Source organism: Carassius auratus, unplaced genomic scaffold (genome assembly GCF_003368295.1).
Source record: "Carassius auratus strain Wakin unplaced genomic scaffold, ASM336829v1 scaf_tig00216977, whole genome shotgun sequence".
Taxonomy (NCBI): domain Eukaryota; kingdom Metazoa; phylum Chordata; class Actinopteri; order Cypriniformes; family Cyprinidae; genus Carassius; species Carassius auratus.
The window spans coordinates 6953-26019 of record NW_020528829.1 but is presented as its reverse complement, the minus strand read 5'-3'; the positions used below and the strand labels follow the sequence as shown (position 1 = coordinate 26019).

Below are 19067 nucleotides of genomic sequence, written 5' to 3'. Positions count from 1 at the left end.
AAGTATTATTACAACATGAAACATTTGTTTTCTATTTCAATTTTTACAATTTTAGAAATTCTAATATGCCGAGTTGGTACTCAAGAAATATTTCTCATCGTAAATGTTCAAAACTCTTGTGTTGCTTAGTATTTTTGAGAAATCAGTGAATTTGGGAAGTGAAACAAACTAACCTTAACAGGCACAATTATTGCCTAATGCAGGTAATACCAAAATGACCGAATATGGGCTTATTAATTGTTCTGGCTCATATATATTGACCTAGCACTACGAAAAAAATATAACAAGCTACTAGCATCAATAAACCACCTCTTTATCTGTGTAGTATAGGTCCATTTGCTGACCGAAGGCCTCGGTCACCTTCTGAAGCAGATCCTTGAACTTCAGCGGCCTTTGGAATGGAATGATTCTGAAGCAAGAGAAGAAAAAGTCTGGTCAAACCAAAACAACTTTAAGGCACCTACAAATTTAAAGTATAATAAACATTCCTTTCTGTTAGTAACACTGTCCATACGTAAGCAATATATAAACATGGTAATGTCAATGTGAATGATGGCACCCTTCCAATAATGGGGCACATCCTGAGATTTGGGGTCGCTGCCATAGCAACAGAGGTGATGAAGGACAGGTCAGTTGAATGTGGGTGGAAAGCGATCTGACATTGCAGAATAATTAATCAGCATACAGAAAGTTTTCACCGTTGATGTGAGTATGGCCATTTATGGTGCATTCATGCATGCGACAGACCATAAACAGTGTCTCTGCTTATTTAACGAGCGTGACTATGTTTGGAGTGTGCGTCAACATGTGGGGCGAGAGAAAAAGGAACTGAGAGTGTAAAATGATTTGTGTGCGTGCTTGATTATAATGTAAGGCAAGCATGATGAGTCTTAAAGTGCATGAGTGTGTGTTTGGCCTAATCAAGCGGAGCGGACCACTGTTTCAACACCGGGGCCACATCACAACACACACAAAGGCAGATGGGGCTCTTCCTGAGAGGAAAGAGGAAAAAAAAAGTGGAGCAGTGCTGGAAGTAGCAGGAAAGCAGGTTTTCCCCTCCTCCTCCAAATTTGGCCACACGTCGCACAAAACAATTCATATCTATTACTCTTGAAGAAGCATTATCATGCGACTCTTTTGTATGAAAGTTCACAAGAACAGAAAGAAGAGTATTCCTTTAATATAAAAATATTTGTTTGACCGGTACTGTGACTTTTGATCAATAAAAAGTAAACATATGAATTTTGGTCACACTTCACTATAAGGTCCCTAATGCGTTAACTAACACTAACAAACAATGAGCTTTACATGTGTTACAGGATTTATTCATCTTTGTTAATTTTAGTTTATAAAAATGCAACTGTTCATTGACATGTAGCCCATGTCCTTTTTATTGTATTTATTTTTTACTTTACTGCCATACTTTCATTTTGACAAATTTATTGCATCCTTGCATGGTGAATAAAATGCATATAAAAAACAAAAAAATACACAACACTTCATGTCACTTTAGAGGAACTGTTACCTTTAACAAACAAATTTTGACTTTAGTAATTATTGTTTTTTGTATTTCCAACTTAATGACAGCTGATTGGTTCTCATCTAAAGACGTTTATGGGAAATAAGGACAACTCGGGACATGTTTATGCTGATCTGAGATCAGCTGTATGTTGTTTAGCTGTCAGATCTTCTGATGAAGCTGCTTGTTGGGTTTTGAGCGATGGCTGTGTTTACACTTGCCGATCAGTGAGATAGTGGAAGAAAATCATAGCGGAAGACTGGAGAAATGGAGGATGTGGAGTACAAGATGATTTTCTTTCCTCAGTGTGCACAGATAAGCGCCTCGGTTTGGCCACATCTCTCCACGCTTGGCATGGCATGCGGTGCTTTCCTCCTTCCTGTCTCAGCGTTGCAGTCGCTGCCAGAGGAAGACGGTTTTTATTGTGTCCAACTAGACTGGTCTGTTAACTAATGCCTGTTCTGATGAGTATTTTATTACTGCGGGCGCAAGCGTGTTGATTTATAATGTGTGCTGTGAGATATGGAGTTATACGCATACAAGTTTAATGCCAGTTTCATTTTACGACTTTCTGATATAACGCAATGAAAACAACTTTAATGGCACTAGCAAAAACAACAATGATGCTGTGGAAATAGATTGAAAAGACTTTACTGTTCATACACTACTGTTAAAAAGTTTGGCGTTTTGCAAAAACAATAACATTGTATTTGTGTATTGTCGATAGCACTGGACCTCAAAGTAGCTGTTTTTAATCTTAATATATTTAAAAAAGTAATTTATTCCTGTGATGCAAAGCTGAATTTTCTCTAGCCATAACTCCAGTCTTCAAAGTAACACAATCCTTCAGATATCATTCTAATATGCTGATTTACTGCTCAAGAAACATTTCTTAATATCATCAATGTTGAAAACAATTGAGTTGCTTAATATTTTTGAGGAAATGAAAAAAGAAAATAATTTATTTGACTTTCGGCCTATTGAATTCATCCTCCTTAAAAAAGTATTACTAAAAACAACTTTTGAACAGTAGCAGACTTTCTAATTAAACACTTTTTTTAAGCTGGATGTATATAAACCAGTGCTCAATGCTATTTGCACAGTAGAAAAAAAACAACTGTTATGCATATTCATGAGAGTCGATGGAAGTCCCACCATCTGGCCAGGCCGGTTTATTAAGATTCACTGATATCATTGTTTATGATAGGCAGACAGATTTTAATACTCATTTGCTCTTAGTGAAGAAAAACTATGCAGGAGAGAAGGGATATATCCAGAGTCCTGGCCCGTTAGGGAAATGCCAAGATATTAAGCTTCCTTAAAAAACAAAGTCCATTTACGGTAAGTCGGGGGGGCATGCTGGGGGTTTACGGAAAACTTGAGAAATTAAAAAAATAAACATTTAAGCAATAACAAATGAAAAATAGTTTTGTATAAAAGAGCAACCACAATGTATTTGCAAGCATTTAAGCGAGTCTGGAATTATATTTATTGTGAAAAATGCAATACAAATACATTTGTATTGAATAGAATATGTTTTTATAATGTTCTAACCATAACTGGACAAACAAAAGGCAAACATTTTATTTTGTAATCTGTTATTATGAGTATTCATGTCTGTAGACATGAAAATATGCAAATATGTATGCCTTTGTATTTAATATATATATATCTGGGAGTCCTTGGGTAATTCTTTTTCTAGAGCAAAAGGACGTGACATGAAGGAGAATGGCTATTCTGATTGAAGGTGGGATGTCGTTTCCTATAGCCACCCAATTACTTCCATTGATTTATTCATTAGTGGTCCATCACCTCTTCGTAATACATCTCTGCTTAAAGCCGAAGCAGAACAGAAGAGAGTTAAACATAAAGATTTTGTGCCACAGCAGCTAAGTAGAGCTGTGAAAGCATCACACCCAGCTGCCTGTCACCTCGAATGCTGCGCCAGCTTCCTGTGACATAACCCACCGAGGCATTTCACACAGACGGCTGACCTCTGGGAATCCTTAAGAGCAAAGTGTGGCGCATCGAGGCTTCGTGGTACTAACTAACAATAACCTGAATTCACTTTCTTCCTGTAAAGAAAGCTTCATCAATGTCATATATTATTCCCATGCAGAAACCCTGGCTTGATATGAGGGAAAACACCGGCTTTTAATGAGTACAAGTTTGCTAAAACACATATGGATATACTTTGCAAAGACTCATGTGTTGGCATTTGGCAGTCTTTGAGATGGGAAAAATGACATGTTCTGTGTGTGGGAGTATGGATGACCTACAGGACATTGAAAATTAATATTGGGTGTGCCATTGAGCTCAAACACTTGGCTTAGCCTCCTCTTTCCTCTGTCTCCATCTGCCAAACTGTACCAAAGTGTGTGTGAAACGCCACGTCTAAATGTCAAAACACTTTTAAAGGAACATTCCAGTTCTTTTGGGAAGCTTTGCATATTTTCCGTTCTCCCCCCGTGCCAAGAGATCTTAGAAATGGAGTGACGAGAGCCAGGATAAGACGAGAGCAATGAGATCAGGGACAGGACAGAGAGCTGCAAAAATAATGAGAATGTTCCAACTCACCGTTTCTCTCGCTCATGCTCCAGCTTCACCCGTAAATCCTGAGAGAAGAAAACAACTAAATGAAATGAATTCATTCGGCGGATCAAATACACCAATGACTTCTGATAACTAGAAGTAAAACCAGTACTGTAAACAAACACAATAATAGCATTCAGGAACATCACAGGACTAATGTGTAGTATATTAGATGTATACACAATGGAGAAAACAGCAATTAACTGCAACTACTTCTGGTAAGAATTGTAGACATTTTGTGACTATGCGACTTAAGTTTTTTTCTTCTTTAGTACTTAAATTGTTTGAATTAAACCACTAAACAATAACATAAAGAACAAATTAATTTAAAATATTCAGTGCCATCAAATGATTAATCATGATTAATCACATCCAAAATAAAAGTTTTAACATATATAGTTTTATATATATATATATATATATATATATATATATATATATATATATATATATATATATATATATAATTAGGCTTCAAAGCTTTTAAAAGCCTGGACCACAGGCTTGATCCTGATCTTGGACCACAAAGGCAGTCACAAGGTATATTTAAGTAAAGATCTTGTTCCATGAAGATATTTTGTAAATTTCCTACCATAATATATCAAAACTTAATTTTTGATTAGTAATATGCATTGCCAAGAACTTCATTTAATTTAGTTTGCACACTCAGATTCCAGATTTTCAAATAGTTGTATTCTGGCCAAATATTGTGCTATCCAAATCATACATCAATGGAAAGCTTATTTATTCAGCTTTCAGATGATGTGTAAATCTCAATTTCAAATAAATTGACCTTATGACTGGTTTTGTGGTTCAGGGTCACATATGTTTGTTCTCACTTGTTATATCATTTAGCAAATACCACAAACCAGCCATACATTAAATGTCATGGTCCACTAACATCAAATGCATGTCTGAATCTGCACTTACTTTGCATTCATAAACAAACACTAAATACATATTACAAACAGTACATTTCTATGTCCTGAGGTACTCTTTTATGTATCTGAAGTACACTCGCATTGCTTTCTTCTTTCTTTCTGTCTGAGCTTATCCAGTCCTACAACAGCACTTCTCCAGATCTGAAAGCATGTGTGGCATTTACATAATAACAGGATGAGGCTTCTCCTATCAAGTGGGTCGTCATGGTGAAATCTTATATTTTTGTAAACCTTGCAATTATCAAATAAGTTCATACCTGAGGCAGAGATACTGAAAGACTTATAGACCTGGGAAATACTTTACTTACAGCCTGTATGTATAATGCATTATAATAATTCATTATGTGCATTGCAATACATTATATCATGACATGCTATAAATAATTGTAACCTTTTTTAAAATGCATAGTGTTACAATGAATTCATAAGTGCAATAATGTATTAATTGTGGTTACAATTATTCATGAGATTGTACAATGGTGCGTTACGAGGCATAATTAATGCATTAAAACTCCTTTTACAATGCATTATACATAAAGGCTTTAAGTAAAGACTTAAAATGAATAATATTATTGTTTAATGTATAAGTTACAGTGTTACAATTATCCCAAGTATGCAGCATGTAAATCAATGATGACATTTATACACCATATGTCCAAAACGAGCACAGATGAAGGATATTATCGGTTTATTGCTTATAACTGATTAGTTTGTTTATTTTTTTAATTATGGCAATATATATTTTAGCAGTCAGGAATAATGTTTTTAAAGCAAAAGTTTAAGTGCCACCTAAATTATAATTATTTGAAAATCTGTTGATGAATTACAGTAAGGAAAACCTTAATCAAAAACATATTTCATACTCAAAATTATTTGTTTGTTAAAAAATGAATCAAAGACAGAGATAAGAGCAAAGAGGGACATTTACTGAAAATGTAAATGTCAAAATTCTAGGTCAGCAGTCGCATTAAAAACAAAACAAAAAAACGTCCATATTTTTCTAAATGCTTTCCATAATACCTGGTCTACTGCATTTCCTTTAGGACTAGATAAGAACATTCGAAACGGTAAGTTGGCAAAGGGCTGCTAGAGATGATTTTTAAGCATCCCAACACAAACAGATTACATTTTCTGTGGAGTCCATTGGGAATAATTCTCTGGCTACTGTACATTCATTCTTCTTTTTCACATTGCCAGAGAAGAATTAAAATGAAAAATGCTTGGTAAAAATGACAGAGCTCTTGTAAAGTTTTTTGTCATATCAATGTCACATTAAAGTAGCGAGCATTACAATATTTTACTGACAGATACAAATACAGCATGATGGAAAATGTACCACCCAAGTGCCGGATAATGATTTGTAGCTCAGATTCTACTCTAACTTGTTTGTCACTGGAAAAAAAACTGCCCCCGGTCTCCCCTACTGTTCTGAAATCAGCACCGCTCTGAATTTCACTGTTTGGTTGAAGCAGTAACTGCACCGTCTCCCCTGAGACGACACAGTGCCTTCCACCGCTGAAGATAATGAACAGTCTGAATACTGTTTACACCGATACCGTTGACATTGTGACGTCATCTCCATTATGAATGCAGCAAGAGGCTGAAATAAGAAGTAATCTGCAAGTGTATGCGCTTCACGTGCGTCTTCATTATGCATGTGTTTTGACCTGTCAAGACTCCAAGTGAGTTGCTGGGTTTTTTGGAAGGTTGTTGTGTTACTATAATGACGTTTGGTTCAGTTGGGAAAGTTGCTTCTGGCATTTTGTGTATGAACTAAAAAATGAGAGGTGAAAGTGTGAGAAAGCAAGAGCAGGTTAGACGGAAACAAAGACTGTGTGTGTGTGTGTGTGTGTGTGTGTGCGCACAGAGTGTATGCCAGCTATTTATCTTGAGGTCTGACTGGTGTCCGGTGTGGAGTGACAGCATTGTGAGAATTCAGGCAATGAAAGAAAACTACAATCATACTGGTGTTTTATGCTGTAGAGTACATAAGGAGCGGATGTTAAATGTTAACAGTAGTGCCTCTCTGAGCTGTATCCTGTTTAAAACTGTTTCTTACAATGCAATGGCTGGAATTATATCAGGTCAGGTTGAAAATACCTCAAAAGTCCAGTGAACAAGTGGTTTTATAAGGTTTTACATTTTTTATTTTTCCCCCTGAATTTCTGCTTTGCAGTTCATTATTATAAATAAGTAAATAAGAAAACATCAATATATCAAGCAACTGGGCAATAAAATACATTAATAATACTTAGAAGTATGTAATATTTTATATTATTATTAATAATAATTATTATAATATAAGGTGCATTACAATGCATAAATAATGCATTAAAATTACTTTTATAAAGCATTCTACATACAGAGTAAATCATATTATTGTTGAATGTTTAAGTTACAAAGTTGCAATCATCACAATTACGCAACATTTATTACACAATATTTAGCTTTGTAGCTTATTATCATAAAATAATAACAAAACAATAAACATAATAAATTAAAAATAACTATATAAATATGTGCATATACAATAATTATAAACAGATCAATGAATTGATATCTTTGATCACAACTTTTTTTTTTTGTTGAGTGTCTTGATCTGTATTTCTAAGAAAGTTAAGTGAACATTAATTCCAGTTTTAGAAACTGCATTTTTGTCCTGACTGATTAGTCAATGACTCATTCAGACAACCTTCTGAATACCTGCACATGCCTAGCTGCTGCTGAGTGGTGCACTGTGGGTAATTACCTGTCTGTAGGACGGGGTTCTGCTCTTGGGCTTGTTGCTGTTGTTACTCTTGAACTGGTAACAGAAGCGTAAAGCTGCCAGGTCATTCATTATGGAGGTGAGCGCTTCTTCATCATCTGGAAGAAACAAAAACAAGTTTATGCTAGGGGTTTCTGGGTGTTTTTTATCCATTGCCATGCAGTTGCTAAAGTGTCTTTGACGTATTTTTAGCTTATTCAACAGTGTTCTAGTTGTTTGTTCACTGGTCCATGTCAACACAGTCCACCCTCAAGTTAAATGATATTGTGGTGTCTAGACTTAGGTTCATCCTTACAGGGATATTTGACCCAAAAATGTAAATTCTGTCATTAATTACTCACCCTCACATCAATCCAAACCCTTAAGACCTTTGTTCATCTTCAGAACAAAAGTTGAGATCTTTCTGATTAAATCTGAGAGCTTTCTTACCCTATAGACAGCAATGCAACTGACACAATCAAGGCTCAGAAAGGTAGGAAGGACATCATTAAAGAGGTCATGTGATGCTATTTTAAAGATCATTATTTTGTATATTTGGTGTAACAGAATATGTTGACATGCTTTGAGGCGTGTTTGATTTAGCTGTTTAGGAGGGCGTGGATGAGTCTTAACTTTGATAAAGAATATCTCTTTGGATTTGAGACTTTAGTCTTTTCATCTTTACAGATCTGCTTTATACACCCAGAGATTTTAACACTCCAAAGAGAAAGGAAAAATTGAAATCGCATCACATGACCCCTTTAAAATAGTCCATGGTACATTAGTGGTTCAACCCTAATTTCATAAAGTTACAAGAACACATTTTTGTGTGCAATAAAAACTTAAATATCTTTGATGTGTGTTCATGAGAGTACCATGACACTCGTGCATTTTGATTTCATCAAAAGTTCTCACAGTTTTGGAACAACATGGGAGTTAATATTTAATGACAGAATTTTTGGGTGAACTATCCCTTTAAATGTACTGCAAGTCGAATATTGATATATTTACAAAAATATTGATGCTTGCCTTAAAAAAACAGCACTAAAGTATGATTTAAATAGACCGTTGCTTGATGAGATTCACTCACAATTTCAGAAAATCTACTTCACACCATGTTCACGAGTTCTAGGGAAGTTGAAATCAACATCTATTTTAGAGCCAAGTGCAAATAAGGTGTCTTTCACACACTCATCTCAAGCAGTTCTTGAGTTTTGAACGCCTATAATAGAAAGGTCCTGTCTGGATCATATTCTCATTCATATCTGTCATGTCATTTGAATACCAAGATGTCATTTAAAGCAACAGAACAGCACTCGATGTTCACGCAGTACCATTTACCTTGCAGCACACAAACCGACCCACTGCTTCCTGTTGAGATTCTATCAGGGGTTTTCCATCTCTGCAGACACAGACTCCATAATAGTGCAGAAATGCTCCTCTTTCTGTAGTGTGGCCAATGACGTAAACCAACAGGCCACGGAGAGAGAGCGAGGACACAGGGACGGACACGTGGCCAGACACAAGAGATCTTTTACATTAGCACTGAAGGTTTGATCCCATTGGTGGTCTTGTTCTGCTCCAATGCATTAAACTCTCAGCATGACAAGCGCAGTGTTAGTGTGCGAGAATTTTAATAATGCAACATACACTAAACAAGATTACAGCAAGTCTGAGCTTCAAAGAGCCACTCGACTAAAAAAAAAGCACTGAATCAACCAAGAAATTTGGAAAACAAAGAGGTTTTGTTTTAACATGCCCTTTGCAACGCTAACAAGGCTTTCTTTTTTACCCTAACAATTAACGGGAAACTTTTTTATTACAGTACGCCGGATAAAAGCCTTAATGCCTTATCAGAAGGACACGGGAAGGTTTCTGCAAAGAGCGTATAGAAGCAGCTCATGTGCGTCTTGAATTCATAACGGGATCGCATGAGGAACGACTGCGGCAAGAAAAACACAAGAATATGAACACCAGAGGCAGCCTGAAAAACAACATAGTCCACTAACTCAGCCATCATCGAAAGGGAAACGGGGAGCAATCATGCAAATGAGCGTGTCAGACATTAGCATATCAAGGAGCCCTAATGGGGCCAATTAAGCGTGTCTTGTAATTACCGTCTGAGTGGAAGGTCATTCACCTCTGCTATCATGGGGAGGAGATAGAGGGAAACAGAAAAGAGCTCTTGTTAATCTCAGGTGCCTGAGTGCCAATTTATTTGCTCTATTTATCCGCAGATCTTAGAAACGAAGCCTTTTATATTTGGTAAGTCTGTTTGCATTTATCCTACAATATGTAACAAGTAAATGCTAAATGTGCCGTTTCTTTAAATGAGTATTTACCTACACAGGCCCATTCATACCACGAACTATAACAATAACTATATTATTGCCCGCACCAATGCATATATATCTGTCCCTCTGAAACTCAAACTCTTTAGAGCAGGATGAATCTGCTATTTTATTCTCTTTTTTTATTTAAAATGATTCTTAAAACTATATATTTGCAGTTATCGTCCTTGGCATGAACAGGCCTTAACTCAACAGAAATCATGTCATTCTTAATCATAGTAAATGATCTTTATTAAAAAGGTAAGTAAGAGTGCCAGGACTGATGGTGCATTTACAAAACATTCAGATCTGCTTGTACAACCACTATGATGAACAAATCATTAAAAAATAGCTAGTCTCAACTTAAAGGGATAGGTCACCTTCTGTTGATGGTCGTCACTGACTTGCATATTGTTTTTTTAACATGGAAGTCAATGGGGACCAATGGGGACCAAAAACTGTAGGTGAACTATCCCTTAAAAGGTTGTATTTGGAGCTCATTTTACTTCCATAATGTCATTATTAAACAGGATATGCGATGAGAAAAAATAGACTTCATATATTTTCAGACTGAGCGTGAGTTTGTTTTGCATCCAAAAAAGGAAACTGTGTCATTATTTACTCACCCACAAGTTGTTCCAAAGTAGTATGAACTTCTTTCTTCTACAGAACACAAAAGATGATATTTTGCGAAATGCAAATAACTGAACAGATTTTAGTCTTCCCTGACTCTCATACAATTTTTTTCCTCTTCTTCAAAATGTCTTGTTCTATATTCAGCAGAAGAAAGAAGCTCTTACAGGTGACAAGTTTAGTTTCTGGGTGAACTATCCATTTAAACCAATGACTATACACCAGCTATTTAACTATTGGTTAACATCATCCAATATCCCGCAAAGACTACAAGATGTCAGCGGAAAAATAATGTTGTTTGAAGGATTAATTATTTTTATAAAGACTTTGTTAAAGGATTAATTTTAACAAGGTGCATTTTGCTTTCATGTCAATGAACACAAAAGAAGATAATTTGCATAATTTTCAGCCTGCTTTTGAGAATGAGGAAATCAAGCTACAAAAACGGGAGGAAAAAAACACCTCAAAAATAACAAAATTATTTAAGACTTAGTCTTATTAAATAATATGAACGCTTTGAGTGAGAAACAGAGAAAAACAGCACATGAGTTCTTTGGACCACTTCTATGATATTTTATAATATATATATATATATATATATATATATATATATATATATTTATTTTAATCATTTTTTTGGAGCCATTTATTTTTACAGAAAGAACAGCACTCTGAACATTCTGAAAATGTTTATTTCTGGCCAATCTATTCCATTAAAGGGGGGGTGAAATGCAATTTCATGCATACTGAGTTTTTTACACCGTTAAAGAGTTGGATTTCCTTGCTAAACATGGACAAAGTTTCTAAAATTAAGTTGTACGTTTGAAGGAGTATTTCTGTTCCAAAAGTACTCCTTCCGGTTTGTCACAAGTTTCGGAAAGTATTTTTCGAGTATGGCTCTGTGTGACGTTAGATGGAGCGGAATTTCCTTATATGGTTCCTAAGTGCGCGCCCTTCTGCCGGAAGAGCACGCGCTCCCGTATAGCAGAGCAATGAGAGGCTGAGCACAACCTGATCAGAGTGAGAGCGTCGCGAAAAGTCACAAAAGAAGTGTGTTTTTGGTTGCCAGGGCAAGACAACCCTGCACAGATTACCAAAAGAGAAACAGCATTAAGGGACCAGTGGATGGAGTTTATTTTTACAGAGCATCAACAGAGTTGTGCAAGTGTTTTTGTTTGTTCCCTGCATTTCGGATTGCACGTCGTTTATTTCTTAAGGATAATGCAGTCCCAACGGAAAAGGGTCACGATCGTGTGTTGGAACCGCATGCGGTGAGTAAAACTGCTTCAAATATCTCTGTGTTGTTTACTTAGCTATCAGCGCGTAAGCACATCAAGTAAACAACATGCGATGTTGTCATCAAACTGCACTTTCCACATGTACAGCTTAAAAAAAAAAAAAAAAAAGACGACATAAAGTGGAACTTAGTCATTTTCCAAAACCGCTAAGCAAATATATACAGTTTCAGTACATACCACATAGCATATCGCCTTTGCTGATGCTGCTCTTGTTAAATTTCAGCCTCTGGATCTGTGTCACAGCTTCCACATGCTCTCAACTCAAAAGCCTACTGGCGCTCGTGATTCTTTAGCTCCGCCCACACATCACGCCTCTAGGCGCTCGTGTTTTTCCGGGAAAAATCGGTACAGACTATCTTTCTCTTATAAATATAATAAAAATAAAGACTTTTTTGGAGTTATGAAGGATGCAGTACTACTCTATAGGTACTCAAGATTAACAGGATATTGAGTGAAAACGAGCATTTCACCCCCCCTTTAAACAAGCTAACAACATTATAACTGGCTGGCGCTGGACCCAAGCAAGGATTTCAAACAGTAAGGGCAAACGACAGTGGTGTATTTGAGGGGTTTTATTGCATCCCAGGGGAGGCAGAGGGGCATTGTGGGGCAAAGGAGTGCTGGGCGAGGCTGAGGCAGATGGAGTCTGGGGCCGATCTTTGATTCTGACACCAGTGCAAGTCTCACTCCGCAGCTGTTCTTCCACAGTGGCATCCACCATTAGACAGGGTTCAGAAAGGGTTCACAACACACACACTTTCATTCTCCATCTGACCCCATTTCTATTTTAATATTGCCACACTAAAGTGCTTCAGCTTCTGCAAAACAACCTCAGAAACACTTTCCAGAAGCTATTGATCTTGAAACACTGACGGGGGAATTCACTAAACAGTTGTCCCACTTTTGCATGCAACATTACAATGTTTTACCCACAAACACTTTTCAATAAGGTTCTATTTGTTAACATTAGTTAACACAAATGCTGTTTTGAATGCTATTCTATAACCTCACCAAAGGTTATACAAATATAAACTATAGAAAAAAATAATAATATTATATTTTATTTATTTATTAACAATACTAAATAAAATATAGAAATATAAATCAATGTATTAAGTGAATTTATAACAAATGCATCAAAGAACTTAGATGTAAAAGTGATGAGTTGATATTTTTATTATTTGCCTAATTACTAAAGGAACACACCCATGACACATTCAGGAGATGTGTTTCATTCTTAGTGAATTTGCCCCATACTAATCCCACAATTTAACCCAAAGGACACTGTAGCTCCTTTACCGACCCCTGTTAGTCATGAGAGAGTGCTTCCTTCAACTTTTCTGCCCACTGAGCACCTACAGAAGTGTCTTCAGTCGATATCTGCAGTGGTTAGAAACACCAAATCATGCGTAAATGTCAAACCCTCAGTGGTGCAATACACAACTGCATGCTCACTTTATTCTGTACACGGAAGAGTGATAAGCTAGCCGCTCTGGCTTTGCTCAACAACACCTGCAGGTACATAAGAAAAAAAACAAGGGGCTGTTTACACGATAACGTTTTAGGCCAAAAACTGGAAACTTTTTTATGCGTTTACATGACAACATCGTTTTGGGGACTGAAACGCATATTTTTGAAAAAGGTTTAAAAAGTGCACGTTTTTGAAAACGCCACCGTTATCGTTTCCGTGTAAACATCCAAAACGGGAATCTTTGAAAATGGTGACGTCATGCATGTGTGTAGTGCGTGTTAGGTTTTTAGAGATGCGCAGTATGTGTCAATTTTAAAGGCAAGCGCGAACAAACATTCACAACAATGGAGGAGTACATGGTACTGCTGCTAATGCTCAAGAGTTTGTTAACGCTTCTTCAGCAAAGTGTGGATTTACTTCACCAATATTACAACCAACAGTGGAGACGCATAATATACAGTAAAACATTTAATCATCACTTCCCTACAGGTTCTGTTTACCAACAAGGTGAAATGCCAACTACTGGCCTGGCATATGTAATACAGTGTTTTTGGCCATTTTTGCAGATGTGTGTAATCGCAAATCGTTTTGAAAACGTTGTCGTGTATACGTGAAACTTTTAAAAAATGCAAGGGAAACAAATTTCTGCTTTTGAAAACATCGTTGTCGTGTCAGCGTAGCCTAAGAGTGTGGTCACTATTATGCATGCAGGCTATTTTTAGAGTATGATGCTAGTAACTTAAAACAGAAAGCATGAGCATAGCGGTGTTGAGGTAGATAATAATATGGGGCATTATGTTATTTATTAATTTATTAATCTGAGCTAGGGTTTTATCGTATAATTTAATGGAACAAATATAACAAGAATGCAGAACACCTCCATCTGCTGCAAGCTTCAGATCTGGTGAGTCTGCCATCTGCCCTGTGCAGAAGACATGAGAAACTTCACTAATGCAGTACTGAGTGTGTCATGTTGTACAAAAGGATTGCATAGAATATAATAGAATGTCCCCAAATAAATTAAAATCAAATGAAATTTTGGTGATTCTTAACCTAAGATAACAAAATCTGGATTACATGTCACACTCATCATGCATTACGCTGGGTTGATTATTAATCCTGGGTATTTCATACTGTACTTTTGTAAACCCTGAGTTAACATTTTCATTAGCATATTTATGAGTAGTGGTCGACCGATATTGTCGATGCCAATATCTTGGAAAGTAGGGTGACCGATATCCGATAAAAATATAAAGATATATATATATATATATATATATATATATATATATATATATTTTATTAATATGTAAGAAATTTTAAATAATTTTACAATGGATTAAAAAAATAAATGTGTAAAATAAACATACTTTAGATGACAAAGTATTTTTCACAAATAAATAAATATTTAATAAAAATATAATTAAAAAGTAAACACTACTTTTTATAGCTACAATTGTTAACCCAATTTCATTCTTTACTGAAAAACATAATCCTTGATTATCATGTTTCAAATTTTACAGTGTTCATATATGTGCATATATCTCAAGTTGTGAGATTTTATACAATACTTTTGTGGTTAATAACACTGAATGGACAAATACAGCTAATCATAACCACTTTTCCATTTGTGGAAATACCGCAAATACAGTACAATCTTAATTTAATTAATCTAGTAGAAATAGAAAATAATAAAATATAACCTGATTAGAGCATAACCAAAATAAATAGAATCTTAATTAAATTGCATAGAATCTAATCAAATAACACAGAACAGAGAAGAATGAATAGAATCATATCAAATCAAATCATCTTGAATAGAATGTAACTGAAAATAATGTGAATTCATCAAAGAGAATCTTTACTGAACTGAATAGAATCTTGAATAGAATTTACTAGGACAGAGTTTAACTGAATCAAACAGATTCTTGATTAAACCAAATAGAATCTATTCAAATAAAATAGAACAGAATATATCTGAAGCACAAAAAACTCTGCTAGCGCTTATGTGTTTGTGGTTTGAGCTTTTGTTTCATCTGTAAACAGTGGAAAGAGGTGCTCTGGCTGGAATGACGCAATTGTAAGAGGATCGTCGTCCCTCTTTTACTTCATACTGATGTGAAGATAAGATGAGTCACTGCGATAACACCATGGCAGTCTGCTGGAAATCCTTGAGACTGGCTGAGTGACAATGTTTCCATTATATTTCACAGAGAACACTGACTTGACATGATGACAGATGATCATGTCAAGAAGATGAAAAGGAACAAAAGTACAAACATAGTTTAAAGGAAGTGAGCAGGAGAAAAGCGATGTGAGGCCAGCTGTGGGAGAAAAACACATCTATCTAAACATTTAAAACAACCATAAAACACAGCCCAGAAGTGCAAACCAATGACATCACTCATCCACAAACACATATACTTTGTACACAAACCACAGACACTAAAACGAGCCAAGGTCTCTCTACCAAAACTTCCCACGAACACCACCATGAAGAACTACACATGCAACTGTAAATATAAACTCGCAATCTTCTGTTTGTATTAATACTGACAGGCTTTAAATGTAACGTTACTTCTTCTGGCTTTGACATCATGAATCAAGAGCACATGTGGAAAAGGTTTCTTCGAATGTGATGTGATCAGAGCTGAAGGCAATGAAGAAACCGAGGGGATTTCCCCAGTGCTGCAGCACACATCACCACTAAAGCATTCAACAAGATTAGAGCAACACGCGCTCCACTGTCTCTACTTCCAAAACACCCCACGTGTCCCTGCCTGTTTTGTACAAATGCACTTAAGCAGAAACTCAGATAACCAGGTGTAATCTCTTAACTTTGGATCATATTTAACCCTGAAATCCACAAGATAAGCAAACAATCAAACCAAAGAAACTATTTGCATAAAGAAACAATTGCAATTTTACAGTAATTTAATAAAATTTAAAGGGACAGTTCACCCAAAAAATGATTTTTTTAAAATCATTTACTCACTCTCAATTTGCTTCAAACTAATTTTCAAATAAATTAAAATGTATGCATTAAGCAGACACTTTTATCCAAAGCCACTTATAGTGCATTAAGGCTATCAATTTTTACTTATCATGTGTTCCCGGGGAATCGAACCCACAACCTTGTGCTTGATAACGCAGTGCTCTACCAATTGAGCTACAGGAACACAATATCACCTTTGGTCCAAACAAACAAACAAAAAAAATTATACAGGTTTGGAACAACTTGAGGAATGAATGAAAGATGACAGATGTCATGTAATTATCCAAAACTATCCAAAACCTGCCCCATCCTAACCCAAATATGTCAAGATGATTCAGTTTATGTTTTGTCTGTAATTCTCGTTATCTTTCAATTATAATTCTCATTACTGTAATGAAAAATCACCTAATCTGAATACAACTTCTTTTTGTTTTACATTTAAATGTGCATGTTAAACGACAGCATAACAAATACTAGTCATATTTAAATACATTTAAGTAATATATCACTCTTTTTTCTGCATTATGGTAATGATAATGAGATTACAGTACATGAATTGATGGTGAAAGTGCTTAGCTGGCATGATAATGATGCCACAATGCAAAACATCCTAAAGCAGGCTTCATGCTCTTTATGCAAATATATCTATCTTTTTTTTTCATTTGGAGGTGATATATGACCACACGTGTTTTTGACAGGCTTCGTAAGACTCGCCTTGTACAGTTGTGCCCTATTGAAACTTCATGTTCATGTTTAACGAGAGAATAATGCAGATGATGTAACAGTTTCAGGGGTGTGTTTTCCATTTGCTTTTTGCTGTGGTAACTGTGCCACCATCTCATTACCATGACCTTTGTAGACAAGGTCGCCACCGCACACTACACATTGATGCCGACACTTCTTTGGGATCCTCAGTTTTCTGTAGTAAACACATAAATGCATATAAAACAAGTGTAAAAAAATGACAAACCTTGCGAGTTCTTGTGCTGTCCGGGTCCATTTTGGAGACCGCCATCTGTCGAAACAGCCACAGAGTCAAGAATATTCAAATGACAGGAGTACATTTCAATTAATCACACAGACACAATTTGGCAAACAGTTTGTAATGACTTTTTATCACAAAGATGTCTTGTTCAATTACAAATGTGATCTATTATTTTTCAATGACAAGCATGCAATCCGTTGTTGTGAACTGTGCCATTGAAAACAAACCCACATTCACTAATAAACGTCATCTGGATGTAATCCTCAGTAATAAATGACACCATAGCCAGTGTTATCATACAACAACAATAACAATGCAACATTTCCTCAGGATTTAGTGGCGCTTCTCTTTGCTCTCATAATGTGGTGTACATTAAAAGCGCTCTGGCATGTTGCAAAGTCAATAATGTGGAACTAAGCGACACAATCACCTTTGATGATGTAAGTTTCAGCGCTGCGAGGTCAGTATTAACCTGTCAGTTTCTACCATGAGTAACTTTGACAGTGCAGTGCTGTTTAATCTACCCATTGCATCACAATATATCAGACAATCTGTTAAAAATCGACATTTTTAAAGGTCTAAATCATTTTACTTCGCTTTCTTTACCATAATGTTACAATGAAATGAACACACGGGGGAATTTTTCAATCATTTCACTACTATGGTTAAAACAGATGTTGAGTTTTTACCATGTCCCCTGGTGCAGTGCACAAATTTTTTTAAAACGGAGAAACAGGCAATTTATGTAGAAATATTCTTTTGATGTTTAACGTCTGTGAGAACTGCTGAGGCGTTTTAACACAACAGAGCTTTAAAAACAAATGATCCCAAGACGGGCCAAGTTAGGAATATGTTTAAACATGTTTCTATAGCTGTGTCTCTTTTTTTATTTTCGCTGTGCTCTGAGGAACTGTTTACAGGAAGTGTGTATGCTTATGAAGGGGAAGAGGCCTGTGTGTGAGACCAGGAGAGAGAGAGAGAGAGAGGACAGCTTACCCATGTTTACTGTCATCATCCGGAAGTGACCCTAGTGAACTCGAGCTGAGCGCTCGACTCCTTTCATCAGAGAAAATCTCCACTCTGCAAACACAACATAAACAGAGTGAATTAGTAAATTAGAGACATAATTAACTTGAAATACTAACAAACAGACGAAAATGGTAATAACAGAGACCCAAAAACCCCTTACAAGCCTCTGCCAATGCTGCAACATCGAAGAGGATTTACATAACATTCATGGTTCAGTGTGTCTCCACCCAATTGCAAAATTTACAGAAAATGACTGTCAGGTTCAATGACAATGATGATGCTTGTTTTTTTTTGTGTGCTATATAAAAATACATTAAGAATACAGTTCTCTTCTATTATGAGCATGTTTTTATCATTTGTGTAATAAAATGACTTAAAAATTATGGTAAAACATATAATTATAAAGAAAAAATGCATAAATAAATCTTTAAAGTAGTATCGTTTTAAATAATATAGTTATATTACTTCTATTCTTATTTTTATTATCTTAAATTATTATAGCAATTATTATTTTTTAATTACAAATAT

The 19067-nt window shown here is 35.7% G+C and overlaps 1 protein-coding gene across 1 annotated transcript in view; it reads right to left on the bottom strand.

The window, feature by feature from the left end:
- LOC113099578 (mitogen-activated protein kinase kinase kinase 3-like) overlaps window positions 1-18653 on the bottom strand; it is a 42350-nt gene extending 23697 nt beyond the window's left edge. Inside the window, exons 1-5 of the mRNA XM_026264436.1 lie at window positions 18507-18653; window positions 17496-17540; window positions 7802-7917; window positions 4097-4134; window positions 310-409 (exon numbers count right to left, since the gene is read on the bottom strand). Coding sequence (XP_026120221.1) covers window positions 310-409; window positions 4097-4134; window positions 7802-7917; window positions 17496-17540; window positions 18507-18525 — 318 coding nt within the window. The 5' untranslated portion in view covers window positions 18526-18653. The remainder of the gene's footprint in view (window positions 1-309; window positions 410-4096; window positions 4135-7801; window positions 7918-17495; window positions 17541-18506) is intronic.
- Window positions 18654-19067: the final 414 nt, after the last annotated feature.